At 36.5% G+C, this 18,179-nt stretch overlaps 3 protein-coding genes across 3 annotated transcripts; 2 read left to right on the top strand and 1 right to left on the bottom strand.

The window, feature by feature from the left end:
* Positions 1–351: 351 nt before the first annotated feature.
* Positions 352–3,197, bottom strand: LOC135643057 (uncharacterized). Its single transcript, XM_065159605.1, has 4 exons — positions 2,843–3,197; positions 2,705–2,754; positions 2,512–2,564; positions 352–873 (listed from the first exon to the last, which is right to left on the bottom strand). Exons 1-4 carry the CDS (start codon positions 3,100–3,102, stop codon positions 571–573), a joined length of 666 nt encoding a protein of 221 aa, XP_065015677.1. The 5' UTR covers positions 3,103–3,197; the 3' UTR covers positions 352–570.
* A 2,149-nt stretch (positions 3,198–5,346) lies between these two features.
* On the top strand, positions 5,347–14,087 carry LOC103980733 (probable sucrose-phosphate synthase 1). The gene is made up of 13 exons (XM_009397215.3): positions 5,347–5,622; positions 5,738–5,827; positions 7,286–7,527; positions 8,256–8,319; positions 8,691–9,389; positions 9,573–9,689; positions 9,857–9,988; positions 10,108–10,284; positions 10,518–10,571; positions 10,652–10,714; positions 10,852–11,805; positions 12,420–12,547; positions 13,527–14,087. Exons 1-13 carry the CDS (start codon positions 5,440–5,442, stop codon positions 13,801–13,803), a joined length of 3,180 nt encoding a protein of 1,059 aa, XP_009395490.2. The 5' UTR covers positions 5,347–5,439; the 3' UTR covers positions 13,804–14,087.
* Positions 14,088–15,131: 1,044 nt separating this feature from the next.
* LOC135672337 (uncharacterized) lies at positions 15,132–17,784 on the top strand. The gene is made up of 5 exons (XM_065180795.1): positions 15,132–15,444; positions 15,754–15,910; positions 16,899–17,116; positions 17,306–17,479; positions 17,560–17,784. The coding sequence occupies exons 1-5, from the start codon at positions 15,187–15,189 to the stop codon at positions 17,644–17,646; spliced, it is 894 nt and encodes a 297-aa protein (XP_065036867.1). The 5' UTR covers positions 15,132–15,186; the 3' UTR covers positions 17,647–17,784.
* The last annotated feature ends 395 nt before the right edge of the window (positions 17,785–18,179 follow it).

Raw genomic sequence — 18,179 nt, forward strand, 5'->3', positions numbered from 1 at the left:
TACTAAAAGGTGTGAAATTGCACCAATCTATTGATTTGACATATATATATATATATATAGGCTCATTTAAATAAGCATCTGACTCAAAAGTTTCTATACTATTTTAACTAATACATCAAAAAAATTTGCCAGCTCACAAACATGCCATTCTTCAAAAGATCATAGTTTTAAGCAGAAGAAGCTTCACATGCATCATCAAATATATTCCCACTTAGCAGTCTATGAATAATCATAGCAGTCTATGAATAATCATAGTGCTTTTCACATTCACATATAATGACATGAAACTAGACAAGGTTGGTCTAACAGACCTTATGGTTAAAGCAGCAAGTCACTGTAATTGCCTCCAAGTAGAAAAAGAGAGCCACCGAGAAAGATAATAATGAAATAATTAAACAATCTCCAAGATTAAGTTGTGCCTTGAAAGATGATATAGTTACTGCTCAAGTAAATCATACATAAATGCCCAAAATTTATCCTATCCAGATCATCCACCAGAAGAGGTGTTTCACTTGTATTGATTTCTCTGTAATGCCAGGATCCACTCCATCAGTTGTTGCAATGTAAGCTTTAAGGGCTAGAACCACCGACCCTTTCCGTATCGCTGCTTCTTGTGTTCAATTGGCTCTGAGTACTGGACTTCTCATCAACAGATGTAACCTTCTCTCTCTTGTCTTGATCTTGATCCTTGGATAATTTGGAAGTGGGAATTTTCTTTTTCTCATCAGCAATTTCCTTTACAGCCTCCTCTAGTGCATCCAACCTGGCTTTAACCTTTGACAACTCTGCTTCAGACTTTTCTTCGTCGTTGCTCATCTCTGCCTCTTTTGCTTTCTGCTTTTCCTCGTCTTGTTTCTTTTTCTCCTCTAATTCCTGAAATGAAACCTAATACTGTCAGAAAGAGGATGTTTAGAGTTGAAACGACAATGGGATGTAAAATAGATCAAATCCATAGCAACAGACAAACAAGATGGAATCCTAACATTTTTTTCCAATCAAATTAATAAGAACTAGTCCAGAACTTGCCTATTATGTCATCTTTAACTGCAAAAAGAATTTGATAAAGAGCATGTTCTAAGTGAAGTATTCGTCTTCTGCTATGTGATACACAAGAAACTAAGATAATTCTAGTGCAACTAAAAGGGCAGCCTTGCTCATAAGGTCTCCCAAGAACTTTGCAAGGCACATACACAGCTTTACTCCAACATGCAAAGATGATATCGCCAAATCCTGGGAGACAACAAAAATCCTTATCGTCTTATGGACCATGGGAATTTAATCGATGATGTTTATTACATCCCATATGTAGCTTTTTCGCTCTAGGAATATTCTATCTCAAGGACACTTAATAGTAACTGCAAGATTACATAAGTGTGACATAGCACAAACATGATTTTTGCATACAATGTGACATTACCTCTGAAGCACACAGTGATCTGGCAAAGATTGCATAGCTCAAAGTTCCCTCTTAAGACTTCTTGTTCTTGGAACTAGAACACGTACTTTTTCTCTCTTAATAATGTGGAACAAAAATTTGTGCCTTGAGATCAGATCATCATCAAAATGCACGTTTATATATTGAACAGCAACAAATATTGAAAAAGAAAATGAAACAATTTTGATCCAAGGAAATAACTCTAGTGAAAGCTATTCTATTCAATTCTAGAAATGAACTCAACTACTAATACAAAAACGAATTAAAAACAATTCTAAGAAGGCAAAAACCACCGATGTTTGCAATTTAGCTACAAAAGAATCAAGCATGTAACCACCTAAGCAATTCCGATGCATTCTTGCAACAATAACTTCATAAATTACAAGCCCTTTACTTCTAAATTTGAATGAGTATAATTCTCCAAAATAGTGATTAAATAACTCTTCTTTGTTGCTTCATTTAATTGGTCTTTTCCTTGGTCCAAGTTGAAGAAAAAAATATCCATGTGATTACATAATGGGCAGTAGATAAATCTCCAATACCTCACTGTGAATCTGATTCAACATTCAAAGTGTGCAAATCATGAACTTTTTTTACACTTTGCCAGACTTTCTGAGTTTATCCCTTGACCTGAAAATCTACAATTTTGTTCCCTTAACAAACAAGAACAACAAAATACATTAAAGCTAAAAAGGGAAAGGACCAGTGCAGAAGCCCCCCCGCCCCCCCCCCCCCCCCGGCCATTGTGAGATCTGGATAAAGCTATATAACCTAATTTGTCAAATAGTCAAAAGACATTACTGGGCTAACAGATCATAATGAAAATAGAAAGAAGAAAAGATGAAATAGATTAAAGCTAACAGATTGTTGTTTGTGTTATTGTCTTATAGTTTCTGGATTTGCTGCCAAGATATCAGTGTTCTAACAATTACAATTCACTTAAAATACTGAAAGAAAAAAGACATCATTAACTGGAGCTAATGAAAATGCAACAAACATTCACACGGAAACAATACGAAGCATAATAGTGATCATGGACAAGACAAGCAAAGGATGCCAGGAGTTGCGAACATTACCGCCTCCATTCTTCTGATCTCATATCGCGCGTATTGTGCCACCAAGTACACAGCTGTCACAGAAAAGGAAACCCCTTTAGCTTTCTAGATCAAAAGGCCATAGATTTTTCCCCAGATATCACATTTCGCCCCAAAAATCCATTGAAATGACAGAACGGAAACAGAAACTCAAATTTAGATCGGAAAGGAATACCTAAAGAGGGCAAGCAAGCAAAGAAGAGCTGTACCAGATGGAAATCGAGCCTGAGAAGCAAACAAAGAGCTTCAGATCCAAACCAATCCTGAAACAAGAGGTTGCAAGAACAGAAATGAGGGAAAGGACGAGGCGCACCCGAACTTCTTCCTTTTGGGAGGGGTGGTGAATAGGATCTTGGCGGCGGTCATGAAGTCGAGGTTTTCAAGCCGCCGGTAGGCCTCGCTCCTCGCCTCCACCTCCGACTGCGGGGCGACGGAGGAGGAGGAGGAGGCCGGCGGCGCCTTGTCAGGGTGGTCGGTTGCGGAGGAGAGAGGCCGAGCTCCGAGGACGGGGCGGAGGCGACGTGAGTGGAGGAGCTGTAGCCGGATTATGGGAGTGAGAGGCCGTGCCTTCATCTCATCGCGTCGCCGCTTCTTCCCGAGGTCGGGATCCCGGGCGGGCCGTGACCGGACCACGAATCGAGGGTTTTAGGAGACGTTTCGGACGCAAAGGGCGACGGGGATTATTCTTTTATTTTATTTTCTTTTTTTCCTATTAAATTTAAATTGATTTATAAATGAAAATGATGTTGTCGTTGGGAGGCTGTGATCGAGTTGCAGACGTTGGATTGAAGATGGAGGGTGGATGATCATATAGATCAATATAATTGAATCTAACTCCTTATAAATCTGGCCTTGTTATCGAATCATTATATATATATATATATATATATATATATATATATATATATATATATATATATATATATATATATATATATATATATATATATATAATCAATATGAAGATATCCAAATAAGTGTTCTTCTGCCCATGATTATTTTTTATTCATTGAAAAAAAAGAACATTATTTTTTTTCTCTTACTTAATCTTGTACTATTTTAAGCTTAATTTTGGATTATTCATGGATCAAGCAAATGGTAAAATGATGTGCATTTTAAATTGTGACAATCATTGATGATTGTGGGATTCATTGAATTATAGTTTTGCTATCAATATTGTTAAACCTAAATAGTAAAAATATAAAAAATCACTAAATTAAGCTGGATATATATGTACTGCATACAGTAAATATTAGTATGATAACATCCCATTGCATTTAACTCGTTCTATTTAAAGAAAAGATAAGATAAAAGAATACTTTCAGATAAAAATAATAAAGGATGTCTTCTATTTATCGCAATCCTAGAAATATTTTATGACAAAAAAATTAAAGTAATACTTGGATACACCCTATGGACAAGTCTAATTTTGTATGCATATGATTTACAATACTAGTTATAATATTTAAATATATATATATATATTTATACCTTCATCAAAATATAATATATTTATTTAAAAATAATGTAATTGAGGCAAATGAACTCAAACTACATGAAATCTAACTCATATCCAAAATTAGAATTTTAAATATGTATTTTTATTAATTTAGAAATAATAATAACCTAAGTAAGGAAAATTTTATTTTAATTATAATATTTTTGATGTCTCCATCAAAACAGTGTAAATCTATTCGAAAACATTATAAATAGAGAGGATCACTCGATAAAGTATAACTAATAATATTTTTTCGAGTATGTTCCGATAGTCCGAAGTCTCGATAATTAACCCTAATCAAATATGCACTATTAGCTAGTAGAGAAAATATTTTCTATAAATTACTATTTCATTTTTCTTGTCAAGAGGATATTTTATTAGAAATATAAAAAATGAGAATAATTTTGGGAAAAGTAAAAAAAAAATTGTCTAGAAATTTATCCAAGAACTCATAGTGAAGGGGGTGATGACAGAGACCAGCTGTAATAGATTCCAGTAAGCATATTTGATCAATTGGTGGGGCCCTAATAAAAGAGCTCAGTTTAATATGCCATTAATCTGTTCTCCCATGCACAACACAGCATTAGATTCCTCTCACCTCTCTTGTCCCCATTCAAACAAGAGGGACAATGTTTTCTAGGCCTCAACACACTTTTGCCTTTCAAAAGAGAAAGAAAATATTTTTCATCAAAAAAGTGAATAAATTAAGATTTAAAGAATATTGCCACAGTGGTTTTTGGATTCCTTTCTCTCCTTTATTATTTGTGCAAGGGATAATTCCTTGGTTGTTGAATTGATCATCCATGGTAGAGTAGAGGCCACAATCACAATTCACATGAACACTTGAACAACACTAATCATCACAATAATCCAAGTCCACAAAGTACTAACTTTGATATGAAATAATTATACAAAAACAAACATTTAATATTATCTCTTTTTAGATAATTTATAATCAAGTTAAAGTTAAAGTTGTCTTGCAAATCAAATCATGAGCATAGACAAGCATTATTCTAGGAATATGTCTTCTCCCTTTCCCACCCCCAATTCTTTATTATTTATTATGCTACATTTATTATTTTCTATTAAAATCTAAGTGTCATGCTACTTATGACCATTAAAATATAAGCATAAGAGCATCGCCGTTAGATTCTAAAAGTTTACGAATCTTATAGCAAATGTTTAACTATCTAACGAGATGTTCTACGCATACGATGTTCCTGCGGTCCCCACATGGAATCGTTTACGGGAACCGTCTTCTCCCCGTCTCTCGGTTAACTTCTTACGACACCGCACCGCTCGCTCTCTGCTCGAGCGCGGGTATAAATACCCGCGGGGGAGAGAAGCCTGGGGAGCGCGAGAGAGCGGGCGAGGAATCTCTTCTGTCCCTCTGCTTCCTCCTTGCTTCGATCATGGCGGGGAACGACTGGATCAATAGCTACTTGGAGGCGATTCTGGACGCCGGGCCCTCCATCGACGCCGCCAAGGCCTCCCTGCTGCTGCGGGAGAGGGGCCGCTTCAGCCCCACCCGCTACTTCGTCGAGGAGGTCATCACCGGCTTCGACGAGACTGATCTCTACAAGACTTGGGTTCGGGTAATGTTCTGGTCGAGTTTATTGTTGCTTGTTCCCAGGTTGAGGTGACCCTGTACTTGAACTTCTCTTTTGATCTGTTCTTTTTGTGTTTGGGGGGTGATTTTGCTGTGGACAGGCTGCGGCCATGAGGAGCCCGCAGGAGAGGAACACGAGGCTGGAGAACATGTGCTGGAGGATCTGGAATTTGGCCCGCAAGAAGAAGCTGGTATCTTTTCCTTGTCATTTATATTATCCGCTTTCTCTTTCGTTGAAGTTTATGCCGGCTTTCATTTATCTTGAGTGAGTAGAGGGTAGTATCGTTATGAAGTGGTTGGATTTGAGGGAGAAGATCGAGGTCTGAATTATTTTTCATCTCAAGTCGGGTTTTTAGTTGACCTAATTGGTCATCCGTGGTTAATTCGTTGATCTTTCCTGTGAACTTGGGAATTTTCGGGCGCTACTGTGTCGAAGAGGAGTTCGATATGCGTGTCGTAGGATTTCCTTTTCCTACCGAGACTGCGGACTTCGTGTAGGCGCCTGTTTTGTCTTTTCCTAGTGATCCGGTGTCTCGGAGACTTTGACTTATGCCTTCTTATCTGTTGTTTAGTGTGTCTTCGGTTGCTGGAGTGGTTGGTCTCCGTAGCTCCGATAAGACAACATTGTTTTGATTGGAGTTGATGCCTGTTTATAAAAGTACCGATCCCTTCTAGAAATGCTTAAATCTAGATGGAAAATTCATATTAGTGGAACACTCATAATCATCTTCGGTTAATGAATGGTGGAACCAAGAGTGGAGTCTGCACTACCTACCTTCTGAGAAATTAAAAGCGGGAGAAATATGTGCCCTGTTTTGAGCCTTCTCCATTGGCCCTTCTAGAAATATGCTTGTTTTTGCCAAATGAATTACTAATAATATAAAAAAATATGGAAAATATTGCATCTATATGATTCACTACTTTCAGTTTAGTATTTAAAAATAGTATCTAACTGCAACGAGATTCGTGTCTTATTCATGGAAATGGACAATCATGAATAAATGTAAGGTGATAGACTGACAATTCAAGAGAACAAATTTTACTATTGAATATTGTGGAAGAAAGCTATCTCAAATTCCGAGGGCTTCATTAAGATTGTAAGTTTATGATGGTCTCTAGACGTGCTTTAAGATTAATTAGATTGAGCCATTGATGTTTCTTATAGCTTTGGGCTACTTCAAGTAGTGACTACTAGAGCATTTCATGGATGTAATTTTCAACATGGATGCCCCAAACTTTGCAAAGATAGTATCGTGGAATTATAATATAGAACTTAGTCCGGTTTTTCTCACTGTTTTCTTTTAGTTTTTTCTTAATAACCATGACAATTCTAAGTGATTATATAGATTTGTCAGATGGACATACCGATTCTAAGTCAGATAATTGGTATTTGAAAGAAGCTGATATATCATTTCTGCTTTTTTCTGGTTACTGGAGTTTAAAAAAATGTAACATGGAACAAGCGGTCTTCTCATGACAACATCCTGCTGGAATATCCTGTAATTTCCTTTGGAGTAAAGGCTGGGAAAATATTTGTAATGTTATATAGTGTGAATATCATGGCCAGAGTTTCTCATGTATATTTGAGTGGTCATGTTTATTATTATGTTCTGGCATCCTTACTGTTTCATTTTGGGCTACAAGTGCAGATTGAGGGTGAGGAAGCACAAGGTATATCTAAATGTCGACTTGAGCGTGAAAGAGCTCGCCGTGATGCAACTGCTGATATGTCCGAAGACCTCTCTGAAGGAGAAAAAGGAGACATTATAAATGATCTATCTGCTCATGGTGACAGTACCAAGGGTAGGATGCTCAGGATTAGTTCTCTTGATGCTATTGAGGCCTGGGCTAGTCAGTACAAGGATAAGAAGTTATATATAGTATTGATAAGGTATGGATATATAGTACCATATACATAATCCAAAAGATTTGTTTACTGTATTCTAGGTCATTTTTATGCTATTTTTATTTCTTAATCTGCTATTTGTGAACACTTATTCACATAGAAAATTATCATGACAGACATAACTTAATGCTCAGCTTTCTATGTATCTGTGACCATTAGCATATAGATAGCACTTGTAGTGCATAACACAATGCTGTGAGCCTTGATATGATTGCTGGTGGTAAGAGGAGCTTGAAAATCATATAGGTTTGTCAAGTACTCATCCAAAATTTGGAAGATAAAGAACCCAATTTTTCTTTTTTCTTATTTGTTTCCACTGATGGTTGCATGAAGCATCGCATTACGCATGTAGGAAAATAATGTGTGTGGAATGAACATCAGTTTTTCAAGTTTTTCTCTTTTCAAGTGGAATTGCATCGATTTTGCATTTTTTTTAATTTTTGGAATATATGCTAGCACATACATAAACCTTATGTTTTTCACAGATTTCTTAGTCTAATGCATAGATATTAATCTTGCTTCTTCTAACGGTTACCGATATGAGTATATATATATATATATGCACACACCCATGCATGATTGTGCACATGAAGTGTCTGAAAGTAAAAAGGTCTATTTTTTTATGGTTGTTTACTAGTGTACCAAATTTAAACAAAAAAGATTATATAAATAATAATAGTAATCATTTCTGAGGAAGAACTTCTGGTATGCAGCATTCATGGTCTGATACGTGGGGAAAATATGGAACTTGGTCGTGATTCCGATACTGGTGGTCAGGTACACAAAGAGTTTCATCTTAGTTCTTATAGTGATATATAAGGATCCTTTCAATGCATTAATATGAACTACTTTCAGTTTTTAGATAGGAAGATGTGTTGATGTTTCTTGTTCCTGTATCTTTGTAATTCAGAAGTATGAACAAGTATTGGAACAGTGCTTGTATTTGTGGGCTGCTGGCACCCACATACTGTACTTTATCTTTATGAGCTTGCCGTGCCATGCCATGGCATCTGTGCAGTGTTGTGACATGCCAGCTGTACCATGATTGCTTGACTATGTGGCTATGTGCACTGATTTACACAAATCTTACGTTAAATTTTCCTAACTATAATAAGTGCATTAACACAATCTTTGATGCGGTATGTTAGGTTAAATATGTTGTAGAACTTGCAAGGGCATTGGGTTCAATGCCTGGTGTTTATAGAGTTGATTTGCTCACCAGGCAAATATTAGCAACAGAGGTTGACTGGAGTTATGGGGAACCTACAGAAATGTTAACTCCAAGAAGCTCAGAAAATTTTATACATGAGACAGGAGAGAGCAGTGGGGCTTATATCATCCGCATTCCATTTGGACCAAAGGATAAATATATTCCTAAAGAACATCTCTGGCCACACATCCAAGAGTTTGTTGATGGTGCACTCAGCCATGTTATGCAGATGTCACGAGTTCTAGGGGAGCAAATTGGTGGTGGGCAGCCAGTATGGCCTGTTGCTATTCATGGGCATTATGCTGATGCTGGTGATTCTGCTGCTTTACTGTCTGGGGTGTTAAATGTTCCTATGCTATTCACAGGCCATTCTCTTGGCAGAGATAAATTAGAACAACTTTTGAAACAAGGGCGACAAACAAGGGAAGAAATAAATGCAACATACAAAATAACGCGTAGGATTGAAGCTGAGGAGCTAGCACTTGATGCCTCTGAAATTGTTATCACAAGCACCAGACAAGAGATAGAAGAGCAATGGCGCTTATATGATGGTTTCGATGTGATACTTGAACGAAAGTTGCGAGCTAGAATCAAGCGTGGTGTAAGCTGTTATGGCCGTTATATGCCTCGCATGGTTGTAAGTATATTGCATCACTTCATTTCTTTCTTTGAGAAATATAGTGTAGATTTTCTTATGAAGAATTTGTTCTAATTTTTCACTGTCATGAACCTAGAGCTAGAATCAGATTTTCTGTTTATTGAATCTAGTTACAATTTATTATATGATTCTGAATAGTGACATGTATAAGTTATTTGCCAGGTTATTCCTCCAGGTATGGAGTTCAAACATATTGCTGCACATGATGTTGATGCTGACGGCGATCCAGAAGGAAATGATGATAATTTAGCATTCCCTGATCCACCTATTTGGTCTGAGGTCTCATATTTATTTTGAACTCTGTTATTGATTTTTTATTATAGTGTACTGTTTGATAATTTTTCAGAATGCTGACAGTAATATCCTTGTATCTTTGAAATTTGAAATTTATCATTACAGTTTGGTGTTACTAACTTTCAAAATGTGTTGTTCTTTTACTTTGGCAGATAATGCGGTTCTTTACAAACCCTCGCAAGCCTATGATTCTTGCGCTTTCAAGACCGGATCCTAAAAAGAATATTACTACTCTTGTCAAAGCATTTGGTGAATGCCGCCCGCTAAGAGAGCTTGCAAATCTCGTATGTAGAATTTTGAACTCTTCTCATCTCCATTCATGTTGCCACTTGTTTCCTAAGAGTCGCTAAGAATTTCATGTTTGTATTCTTGTGACCTTTTTAATGTGACATTTCTGTTACAGACACTTATAATGGGTAACCGTGACGACATTGATGAGATGTCAAGTACAAATTCATCAGTTTTAACTTCCATATTAAAGTTGATTGACAAGTATGATCTGTATGGCCAAGTGGCATATCCGAAGCATCACAGGCAGTCTGATGTTCCTGACATTTACCATTTGGCAGCAAAGACAAAGGTATTTTTCCATCTTAAGCATTATCAAAATTATCGTGTTTGTTAACACTCTTTGCCTACATAACATGACAAAGGCCTGGTATTGAATCATATGTGACATAGTCTTTTCCCATAAAGGTTTCTTGCTTTTTCAGTGTTCTAGTTCTAGTTAACCCCAAACTACTAGAATCCTGAGATTCTGTTGCATGGCATGTTTTTTAAAAGTGTAGACCTACTGGTTTGTGCCTTTTGTAGGGTGTTTTCATCAATCCAGCTTTCATTGAACCATTTGGCCTTACCTTGATTGAGGTTAGTTTTTAGTGCTTTTGTTTCTTTAATATTATTTTTTCTTATATCCATTCATATATCACCATATTTTGGTGGATTAGGCTTCAGCGAATGGTCTACCTATTGTGGCTACAAAAAATGGAGGACCTGTTGATATACATAAGGTTTGTTCATTGGATGCATATTCTAATGTTTATAGGGGAAGAAATCTTTATACATTTAGCTCTAATTTCTGTTTCATGAGTATGTATTGGTATAAGTGGAGTGAATCGCCCATCATCCATGAAAAATTGTGCTTCAGGTTCTTGACAACGGTATTCTTGTTGATCCCCATGATCAGCAAGCAATTGCTGATGCACTTTACAAGCTTGTTTCTGACAAGCAGCTCTGGGCACGGTGTCGGCAAAATGGACTGAAGAATATTCATCAATTTTCCTGGCCAGAACATTGCAAGACTTATCTGTCAAAAATCGTTTCTTGCAGACCAAGGCATCCTCAGTGGCGAAGGAGCGGAGATAGGCCTGAAGATTCTGAACCAGATTCACCAAATGATTCCCTGAGAGATATCCAAGACATATCTTTAAACTTAAAGCTTTCATTAGATGGTGAAAAGGGCAAAGATGAAACTGTGGACAATGCCTTAGGTTCTGGAGATGTTGCTGCTAATGGAAACAGCAATCATTATGCTAATGCAGTTGTGAAATTATCAAAGGATGTTGAACAACATAAGATCAGGTCCAGTGAGAGAATTGATCATAATTCAAGTAAGATGCCAATGTTGAGGAGGAGGAAGTATATTTTGGTGATTGCTGTGGACTCAGTTAGTGATGCAGATCTTATTGCAATCATCAAAAGTACTTTCGAGGCTTCAAGTGGGTATAGGATGTCTGGTCTCATAGGATTTATATTGTCAACCCGATTAACAATATCAGAGATACATTCTCTTCTGACAAACGGTGGCATTGTTCCTACTGATTTTGATGCTTTTATATGCAATAGTGGAAGTGATCTCTATTATCCGTCTTCAAATTCTGATGAGCTGCTTTACCCTTCCGAGCTTCCTTTTGCACTTGACATAGATTATCATTCACAAATTGAGTATCGTTGGGGGGGAGAAGGGTTGAGAAAGACTTTAGTTCGTTGGGCTTCTTCAGTTACTGACAAGAAAGGAGAAATTGAAGAGCAAGTTGTTGTTGAAGACTTGGAACACTCTTCGACATATTGCCATGCATTTCAAGTGAAGAATTCATCTCTGGTAATTATCTATTTTTCCTTTTCTCCATTTAAAAAGAGTGTGTCCCATGTTTACTTTTCAAGCACGGTGTAACTTTTCAAGTTAGACTTTCACATCTACTGTTGGAAACCAACAATTTGACAATTGAATTAAAATCATAGTAACTTCTTGCTATTTAACCATCAGTTGGAAATATACTTGCCGTAGCCTTTCTATTATTTTAACCCAAAAGAAAATTCGAAACTCAAGATGAATAAGTTTAGATGGAAAAAAGCAGATGGTAAGAGTATGGAAAGAAGAAGTCGACTCTAAGGGAAGAATGTGAATTCAAAAAAGAAAGAACAGTGCTTTGGTGCACTGTTCATATGCCTAGTTTTACAAAGAGCACATCTTGTGATAGTAGTTCTATATCATATGTTGTTGGCACATACATGAATTACTCTCTGTTGAGACATCTAATCGTTAGTTCATTGTTACACAAATAATAGGTCTTGGGTTTGAATCCACGTGTCAGTATCTTGTACATTGTAATAGAAATTTCATTCAATTTTTTTTTAAAAGGCACATACATTAAACAATAATTATTTTGTAAAGTTATCCATAATTTTATTATGAAGGATTGTAAATTTTGATAGGTTCCTCCTGTAAAAGAGCTTCGGAAACAGATGAGAATCCAGGCACTCCGCTGTCATGTCCTTTACAGCCATGATGGTAGCAAGCTACATGTCATTCCTGTACTAGCTTCTCGGTCACAGGCACTAAGGTATAAATGAAATGCTGATGATGCCACTAGTTGGACTCCTTATTACTAATTATCAACTATATCTTTGATATTTTATTCCTGTTAGTCATTTTACTAATCATCAAAGTTAGTGTTAGCAATTACTTGGTTATTATTTGCAGAATTGTTTGTTAACTGTTGACAGTTGTTTCAGTGAGAAGCAATATCACATCTTTTTCATTAAGAAATCTTTTAAAACGTTTAGTCTGCAAGGTTTATATATATTTTTTAACAATGTAATGTTCTTTCCTAGATTGTGCAAGAAAGGGCTAGTTGCAAATTCAGTTGTGTGTCATGAGTAGATAAAAAATGGAGAGCCCACATTCAATTCTGTGGCATAAGCATGAAAAGTATATGGAACCAAGATATCTACAGTTATTGTCATTTAACCTTTAATTTATTTTAGTGTAGTAGGTTTTCTTTCTACATAATGGTAGGTCTTGGAACTAGGGTTGCTCCATTGAAAGCTGAGAGACCATAGTTCGAGTCTTGGAAATAGCTTTCTAAACAGAGAAATAAGAACACACACATTGACCCTCCCTAATCTCGTATTGACAGGAGCCAACATAGATAAATTGGGTTAGTTTATGCTTTATTAGAGTCTAGAGACGCATGTTTTGGATACCACTATCAAATGTATCTTAAAGCTAAAATTGCTGACAGAATAAATGAATCTTCCGTTCAATTGTCAACAGGGCTAGCAGTAACACAGCGAATAAACACTTGCCAGTGATGTGGGTTTGAATTCGCAACTATTTAACATATAAAAAAGTGTTTTCACGTGACTACTGCCAGATATATGATTGTTTTTCAAAGATAAACAGACATCCTGTCTTATTATGCTCTATGTCCAAAAATTGTTTCACTATGCTTCCCTTCATGGTATCTCAATTACATTCCACAGTGTAGAAATTTTCATACATGCTACTCCAATGATCATCTACCGAATTATCATCTGCAGGTATTTATTTGTCCGCTGGGGCATAGAGGTCTCAAATATGGTAGTATTTGTTGGTCAAAGTGGTGATACAGATTATGAAGAATTACTTGGTGGAGTGCACAAAACTGTAATACTGAATGGTGGATTTAATACAGCCCAAAGCGAGCTCCATTCAACTAGAAGCTATCTACTTAAAGATGTTGTAGCCTTTGACAGCCCTAATATTCTTCAGATCGACAGTTGTGGTGCTAATGAAATCCAATTTGCTCTAGAACAGCTGGGTATATTGAAGAAGTAGCACTTATCAGTTATCACTGACCACAGAGCGAGAGAGTTATATTCAAGTCACACATTATTTTTAGTGAGTTTCTTTTCTTGCGAAGATGTTCCCTCCCTAGAGGTGTTTTTATATGAAATAAAAGTTCCAGAACACGAAGCTTTATCCAGTGTAAATATAAAATGCAGAACTTCCTTATGGAACATCCAAACTGGTGTTTTCTGGGGCTGCCAACACTTTGTACTGCAGCTTTTTCCAGGTTTCATCTTGAATACAATACATGGCTAATGACTTGTATTTGTCCATCATCTTAACTTTAATCTGCAAGCACAAATATATATATAAAAGATCTTGAGAGAACTGTTTTTGGAGTGACATCTGCTTGGCCATTGGGAAGGTCCAATTGAGTTCTTCCCTTGGATCAAGCTCAAGATTATGATACCAGCCAGGGATGTTATCACTTCACTGATTTGAAAGGAATTCTTATCTTCTGTCAAGAATATAATGTCATCTGATATAATGTTGTATTTGGGCATGTGTGGCTAAGCTTAACAAGCAATAGGATGCATATTTGTGAATGTCACAGGAATCAGAAGAATCATGTGAATCAATATAAGTTAGTTTCTCTAAATTTTCTTTGAGCTATGACAAATAATGTTCTCAAAATTTGCTTATCACTGTTTATGAGAGTGAGAAATTAAAATATATTCTGTCCACAAATGTTTGTTTGCACATAAACAGTGAGGACTGCCTTGAGAGTGTGGGACTTGATCTAGTTTTGTCCTTTCCTTTTTCACAAGTACTATACTAAAACAAAATTATAAAGCAAATAATTGAGATTTATTATCAGGTCTTTTTGATGTTTAAGTTATTAGTCAACAAATATAAAATAATTTTATCGATCTTTATTCTAATAAATTAATCAAAAAAATAGTGAAATAGATTGAAATATTCTCTTGATATTTGTCTTTTATATTCTTGTTTATTTGAGCCCTAAATGTGGTGAATATTTCTTATATCAATTATCTATGAAGTAAATTATTGATATTTATCACCCATTCACTATTATTTGCGACTCTATTTTTAATTCCAAGAAAATAATTGTTTTATCCTTGTAAATATGAGATATCGTTATCAGTCTTATGCATGCCTTTTCACTACGTGGCAAGACCGGAGTCGATATGTTGCGATTTGCATAAGGCGATTCGGAATGTCACGTGGCAATCATCCGAGAATCGAATGTGACCTGATCCACCGTTGATTGAGGTAACGGCTCTTTCTTGCTTGAGCCGCTCTCCTATATATACTCACATCCTCGAATTCGAAACCCTTCACTTCCCCATCGACGGCTGCAGTCGCGATCGGCCCCGAGGACCTCAGTGCCCAGGCGTCGTCGGCACCATCATGTCTGCCCTAGTCTGCGGCAAGAGGTCTTCTTCCATCTTCGAGGAGCTCGCTCACACCCCTCCGCCGTCGGTCTCTAAGAGAGCCCGCTGCTGTTTCGCTGGAGCCGCCTCCCCCACCACTCCCGCCCTCCGTCCTTCGCCCGCTCTGTCGACCCAATGTTTTGATGGGAACGACAGCGGGAGTGGCGTAGACATCCACCAGGTTTCTTCTCATATTGCGCACCTGAGGTTTCTGTTCCCTGAAATGGATCCGCAGGTTCGGTTTGTCTTTCCTCACTTTTCAATGCTTTTTATACTTAAGTAAGAGAGGATTTCAACAATCGATGTAAAAGATTGGATTTTTATGATATTATTGTTTGGAAAACCGGGATGATATGGTGCTATTAGCTTGTTGTGTTTAGATTCAGTTCCGTAACTGGTAGATAATTCTGGTATTTTTTGGTTAAACAAACAGTAGTGTGTCTCATCGCCACCTTTCCATAGAATTCTCTGTGCAATTCATGAGACTCATGGTTAGGTACATATCTTGCACATGTAAGCTAATAAACAATAATAAACTTTCCAGCTTCTTCAACGGGCACTTGAAGAGTCTGGACATGATTTGGCTTCTGCTGTGAAGTGCTTGGATGCTCTTCGGTTAGAGTCGGCAGAGATAAATCTGATGTCTACACAAAGCAAAACTGAAGCTGTACTTGAAACAAAACCTCAGGTTTCAGCTGAAGGTATACAGCATTCCACTATCATTTTTCTCATTTACTTGAAGTTACTTGTTCTTTGAGGACAATTTAGTTGCGTATATTTATAGGTTATTCATTGTCTTATCATTTCCTTAATGTACCTATGCATGTCTTATCGAAGATTTAAATTATTCTAAATCATGTTTGGTTCATTAACACAGCAATTCTCATTTGCAATTTGACCATTTTTTTCTCGAATATGGTGTACGATTTGAAATTAAACTGTCAAAGCTGCAAGTAATTCAGGAAGGTTTTTGTGCAACATTTTACCTTTTCTTGGTTCGAGAAATATTAATATGTTGGATAAAGAGCACTTTAACATAATTTCTTAAAGTGGGCAGCATTTGAGAATAAAGCTCCACCTCATGTGTTAGTCCATTGGTATTATCTATCAAAATCTGATATGCTGTATTATGGCTGATATTTGGTAGACAAGTAATAGATTTGTTGCAATTTTACTGCTATAATATATATTATCACATAACTTTGCTCACTTTTAACCGGTTTGCTTGTTTTAATTAACTTGTTTTTTTTTTAATCTGGGACATCTCGAGACAACATCTGTTTTTCTCTAGTTTCGTAGCACTTAACTAACATTAACTTTCTTGAGAAGTAGGGAACTGTAGTTGTACATCCTTCGTGTGAGCTCTTTACCATAGAATCTGTATCTTGCGTGTTACAGTCACTTAGCATTCTGTCTACAATAGTAGTATTTGCAAACGATGAATAGAGTCTGATATTTATGAAAAGCTGATGGTTACTATGAGTACAAAAGAGATTTGGTTGCTCTCATGACATAATGTTGCAAATTTTGGTTTTTTTTTTTTTTTGTTCAATCATTTTCTTCTTGCATGGTTTGAGCTTAAAAAATAAAATTGCAGTAATTTCTTATGAACCAACTGAGCTACATCGGCTGAATCTCCTTAATCATGAAACACTTTCACATTCTTTGTCATGTCTGGGCATTTTGCAGGTATTACGAATGATTGCAAGGATGCAACTGTTCCAATTCAACCAGCTGAAGAGCATCCTCCAAGAGATAATTCTGAATGGGTTGAGCTGTTTGTGAGAGGGATGATGAATGCCTCTGACATGAATGATGCAAGGTCTCGCGCTTCCCAAATGCTAGGGGTCCTGGAGAAGTCAATTACAGCTCGTGCCGGTGCTGAAGCCATGAAGAGTCTCCACAAGGTATCCTAAGGTTATCTATCTCTAATGATTTTTAGCCCATAATTGGGGGGAACGACAAGTTCAAATGGTCACTTGTTAAAAGTACCAATGTCCATTATTTGAAGGGAGAAACTTTTAGCTGTCTGAACTTATTTCCCAAGAGACAATTCTTTTTTGCTTTATCACATCTTTCTTGGATATATGAAATAGGAAAATACAACGATGAAGGAAAAAACTAGAGTGTTGCTCGGAGAGAACAATCTTCTGAAGCGTGCAGTGGCAATGCAGCATGATCGGCAGAAAAATTATGATGAAATATGCCAAGAGTCGCAGCATCTGAACCAGCTGGTCTCCCAATATCAAGAGCAACTAAGGACTCTTGAGGTATCATCAGACTAGCTATTGAGATCCCTTGATGTTCCTCTCCTTACTGAAAAATCATCATATGCTGTCTTGTTTGGCAGGTGAACAACTTTGCACTCAAAATGCATCTGAAAGAGGCTCAGCATAGCAGATCGATTCCAGGACGCTTTCATCCGGACATCTTTTAAGATTAATCAGTGCATCATGGTGCGTGCTCCATCATACTTTTGATGTACTTATGATCAACAATTTTGATCAATGCACCATCTTGTTCATCTGGGAAGTCTTTTGTTATAATTAAATTTATCTTAAAAAAGATTTTGATAGGTTGTTTTGTGGTATTATCTTCCAAATTCTCTCGGCTATGAAATTTTCTTATAAATTCATTGAATGGTTAAGAATTTGTATCTACTCATCAAATTTTGCTTACTTAATAAATGATAAGATATCTACTTCCATTTCATAGAGTTAAACTATGAGACTCTTTATCCTCCTATCTTTACATCTTAGTAGCCCAACTATTATCCCTTAAATAAAACTACTAATAATGGTAAACTTACCTTGCTCTGTTTTGGAGTTAACTGTAGGATTAATCTTTTGATGGTTATAGATGATATCCTTCTCTGCTTTCCAGCTAATAAAAAATCCTTAAAACTTATAAATAATTTATAAATCAATGTATTAGCCATTCAAAATCTGAAATATATTTCTCTAAATCCAC

This window comes from Musa acuminata, chromosome BXJ1-4, assembly GCF_036884655.1.
Source record: "Musa acuminata AAA Group cultivar baxijiao chromosome BXJ1-4, Cavendish_Baxijiao_AAA, whole genome shotgun sequence".
In the NCBI taxonomy this organism is placed as follows: domain Eukaryota; kingdom Viridiplantae; phylum Streptophyta; class Magnoliopsida; order Zingiberales; family Musaceae; genus Musa; species Musa acuminata.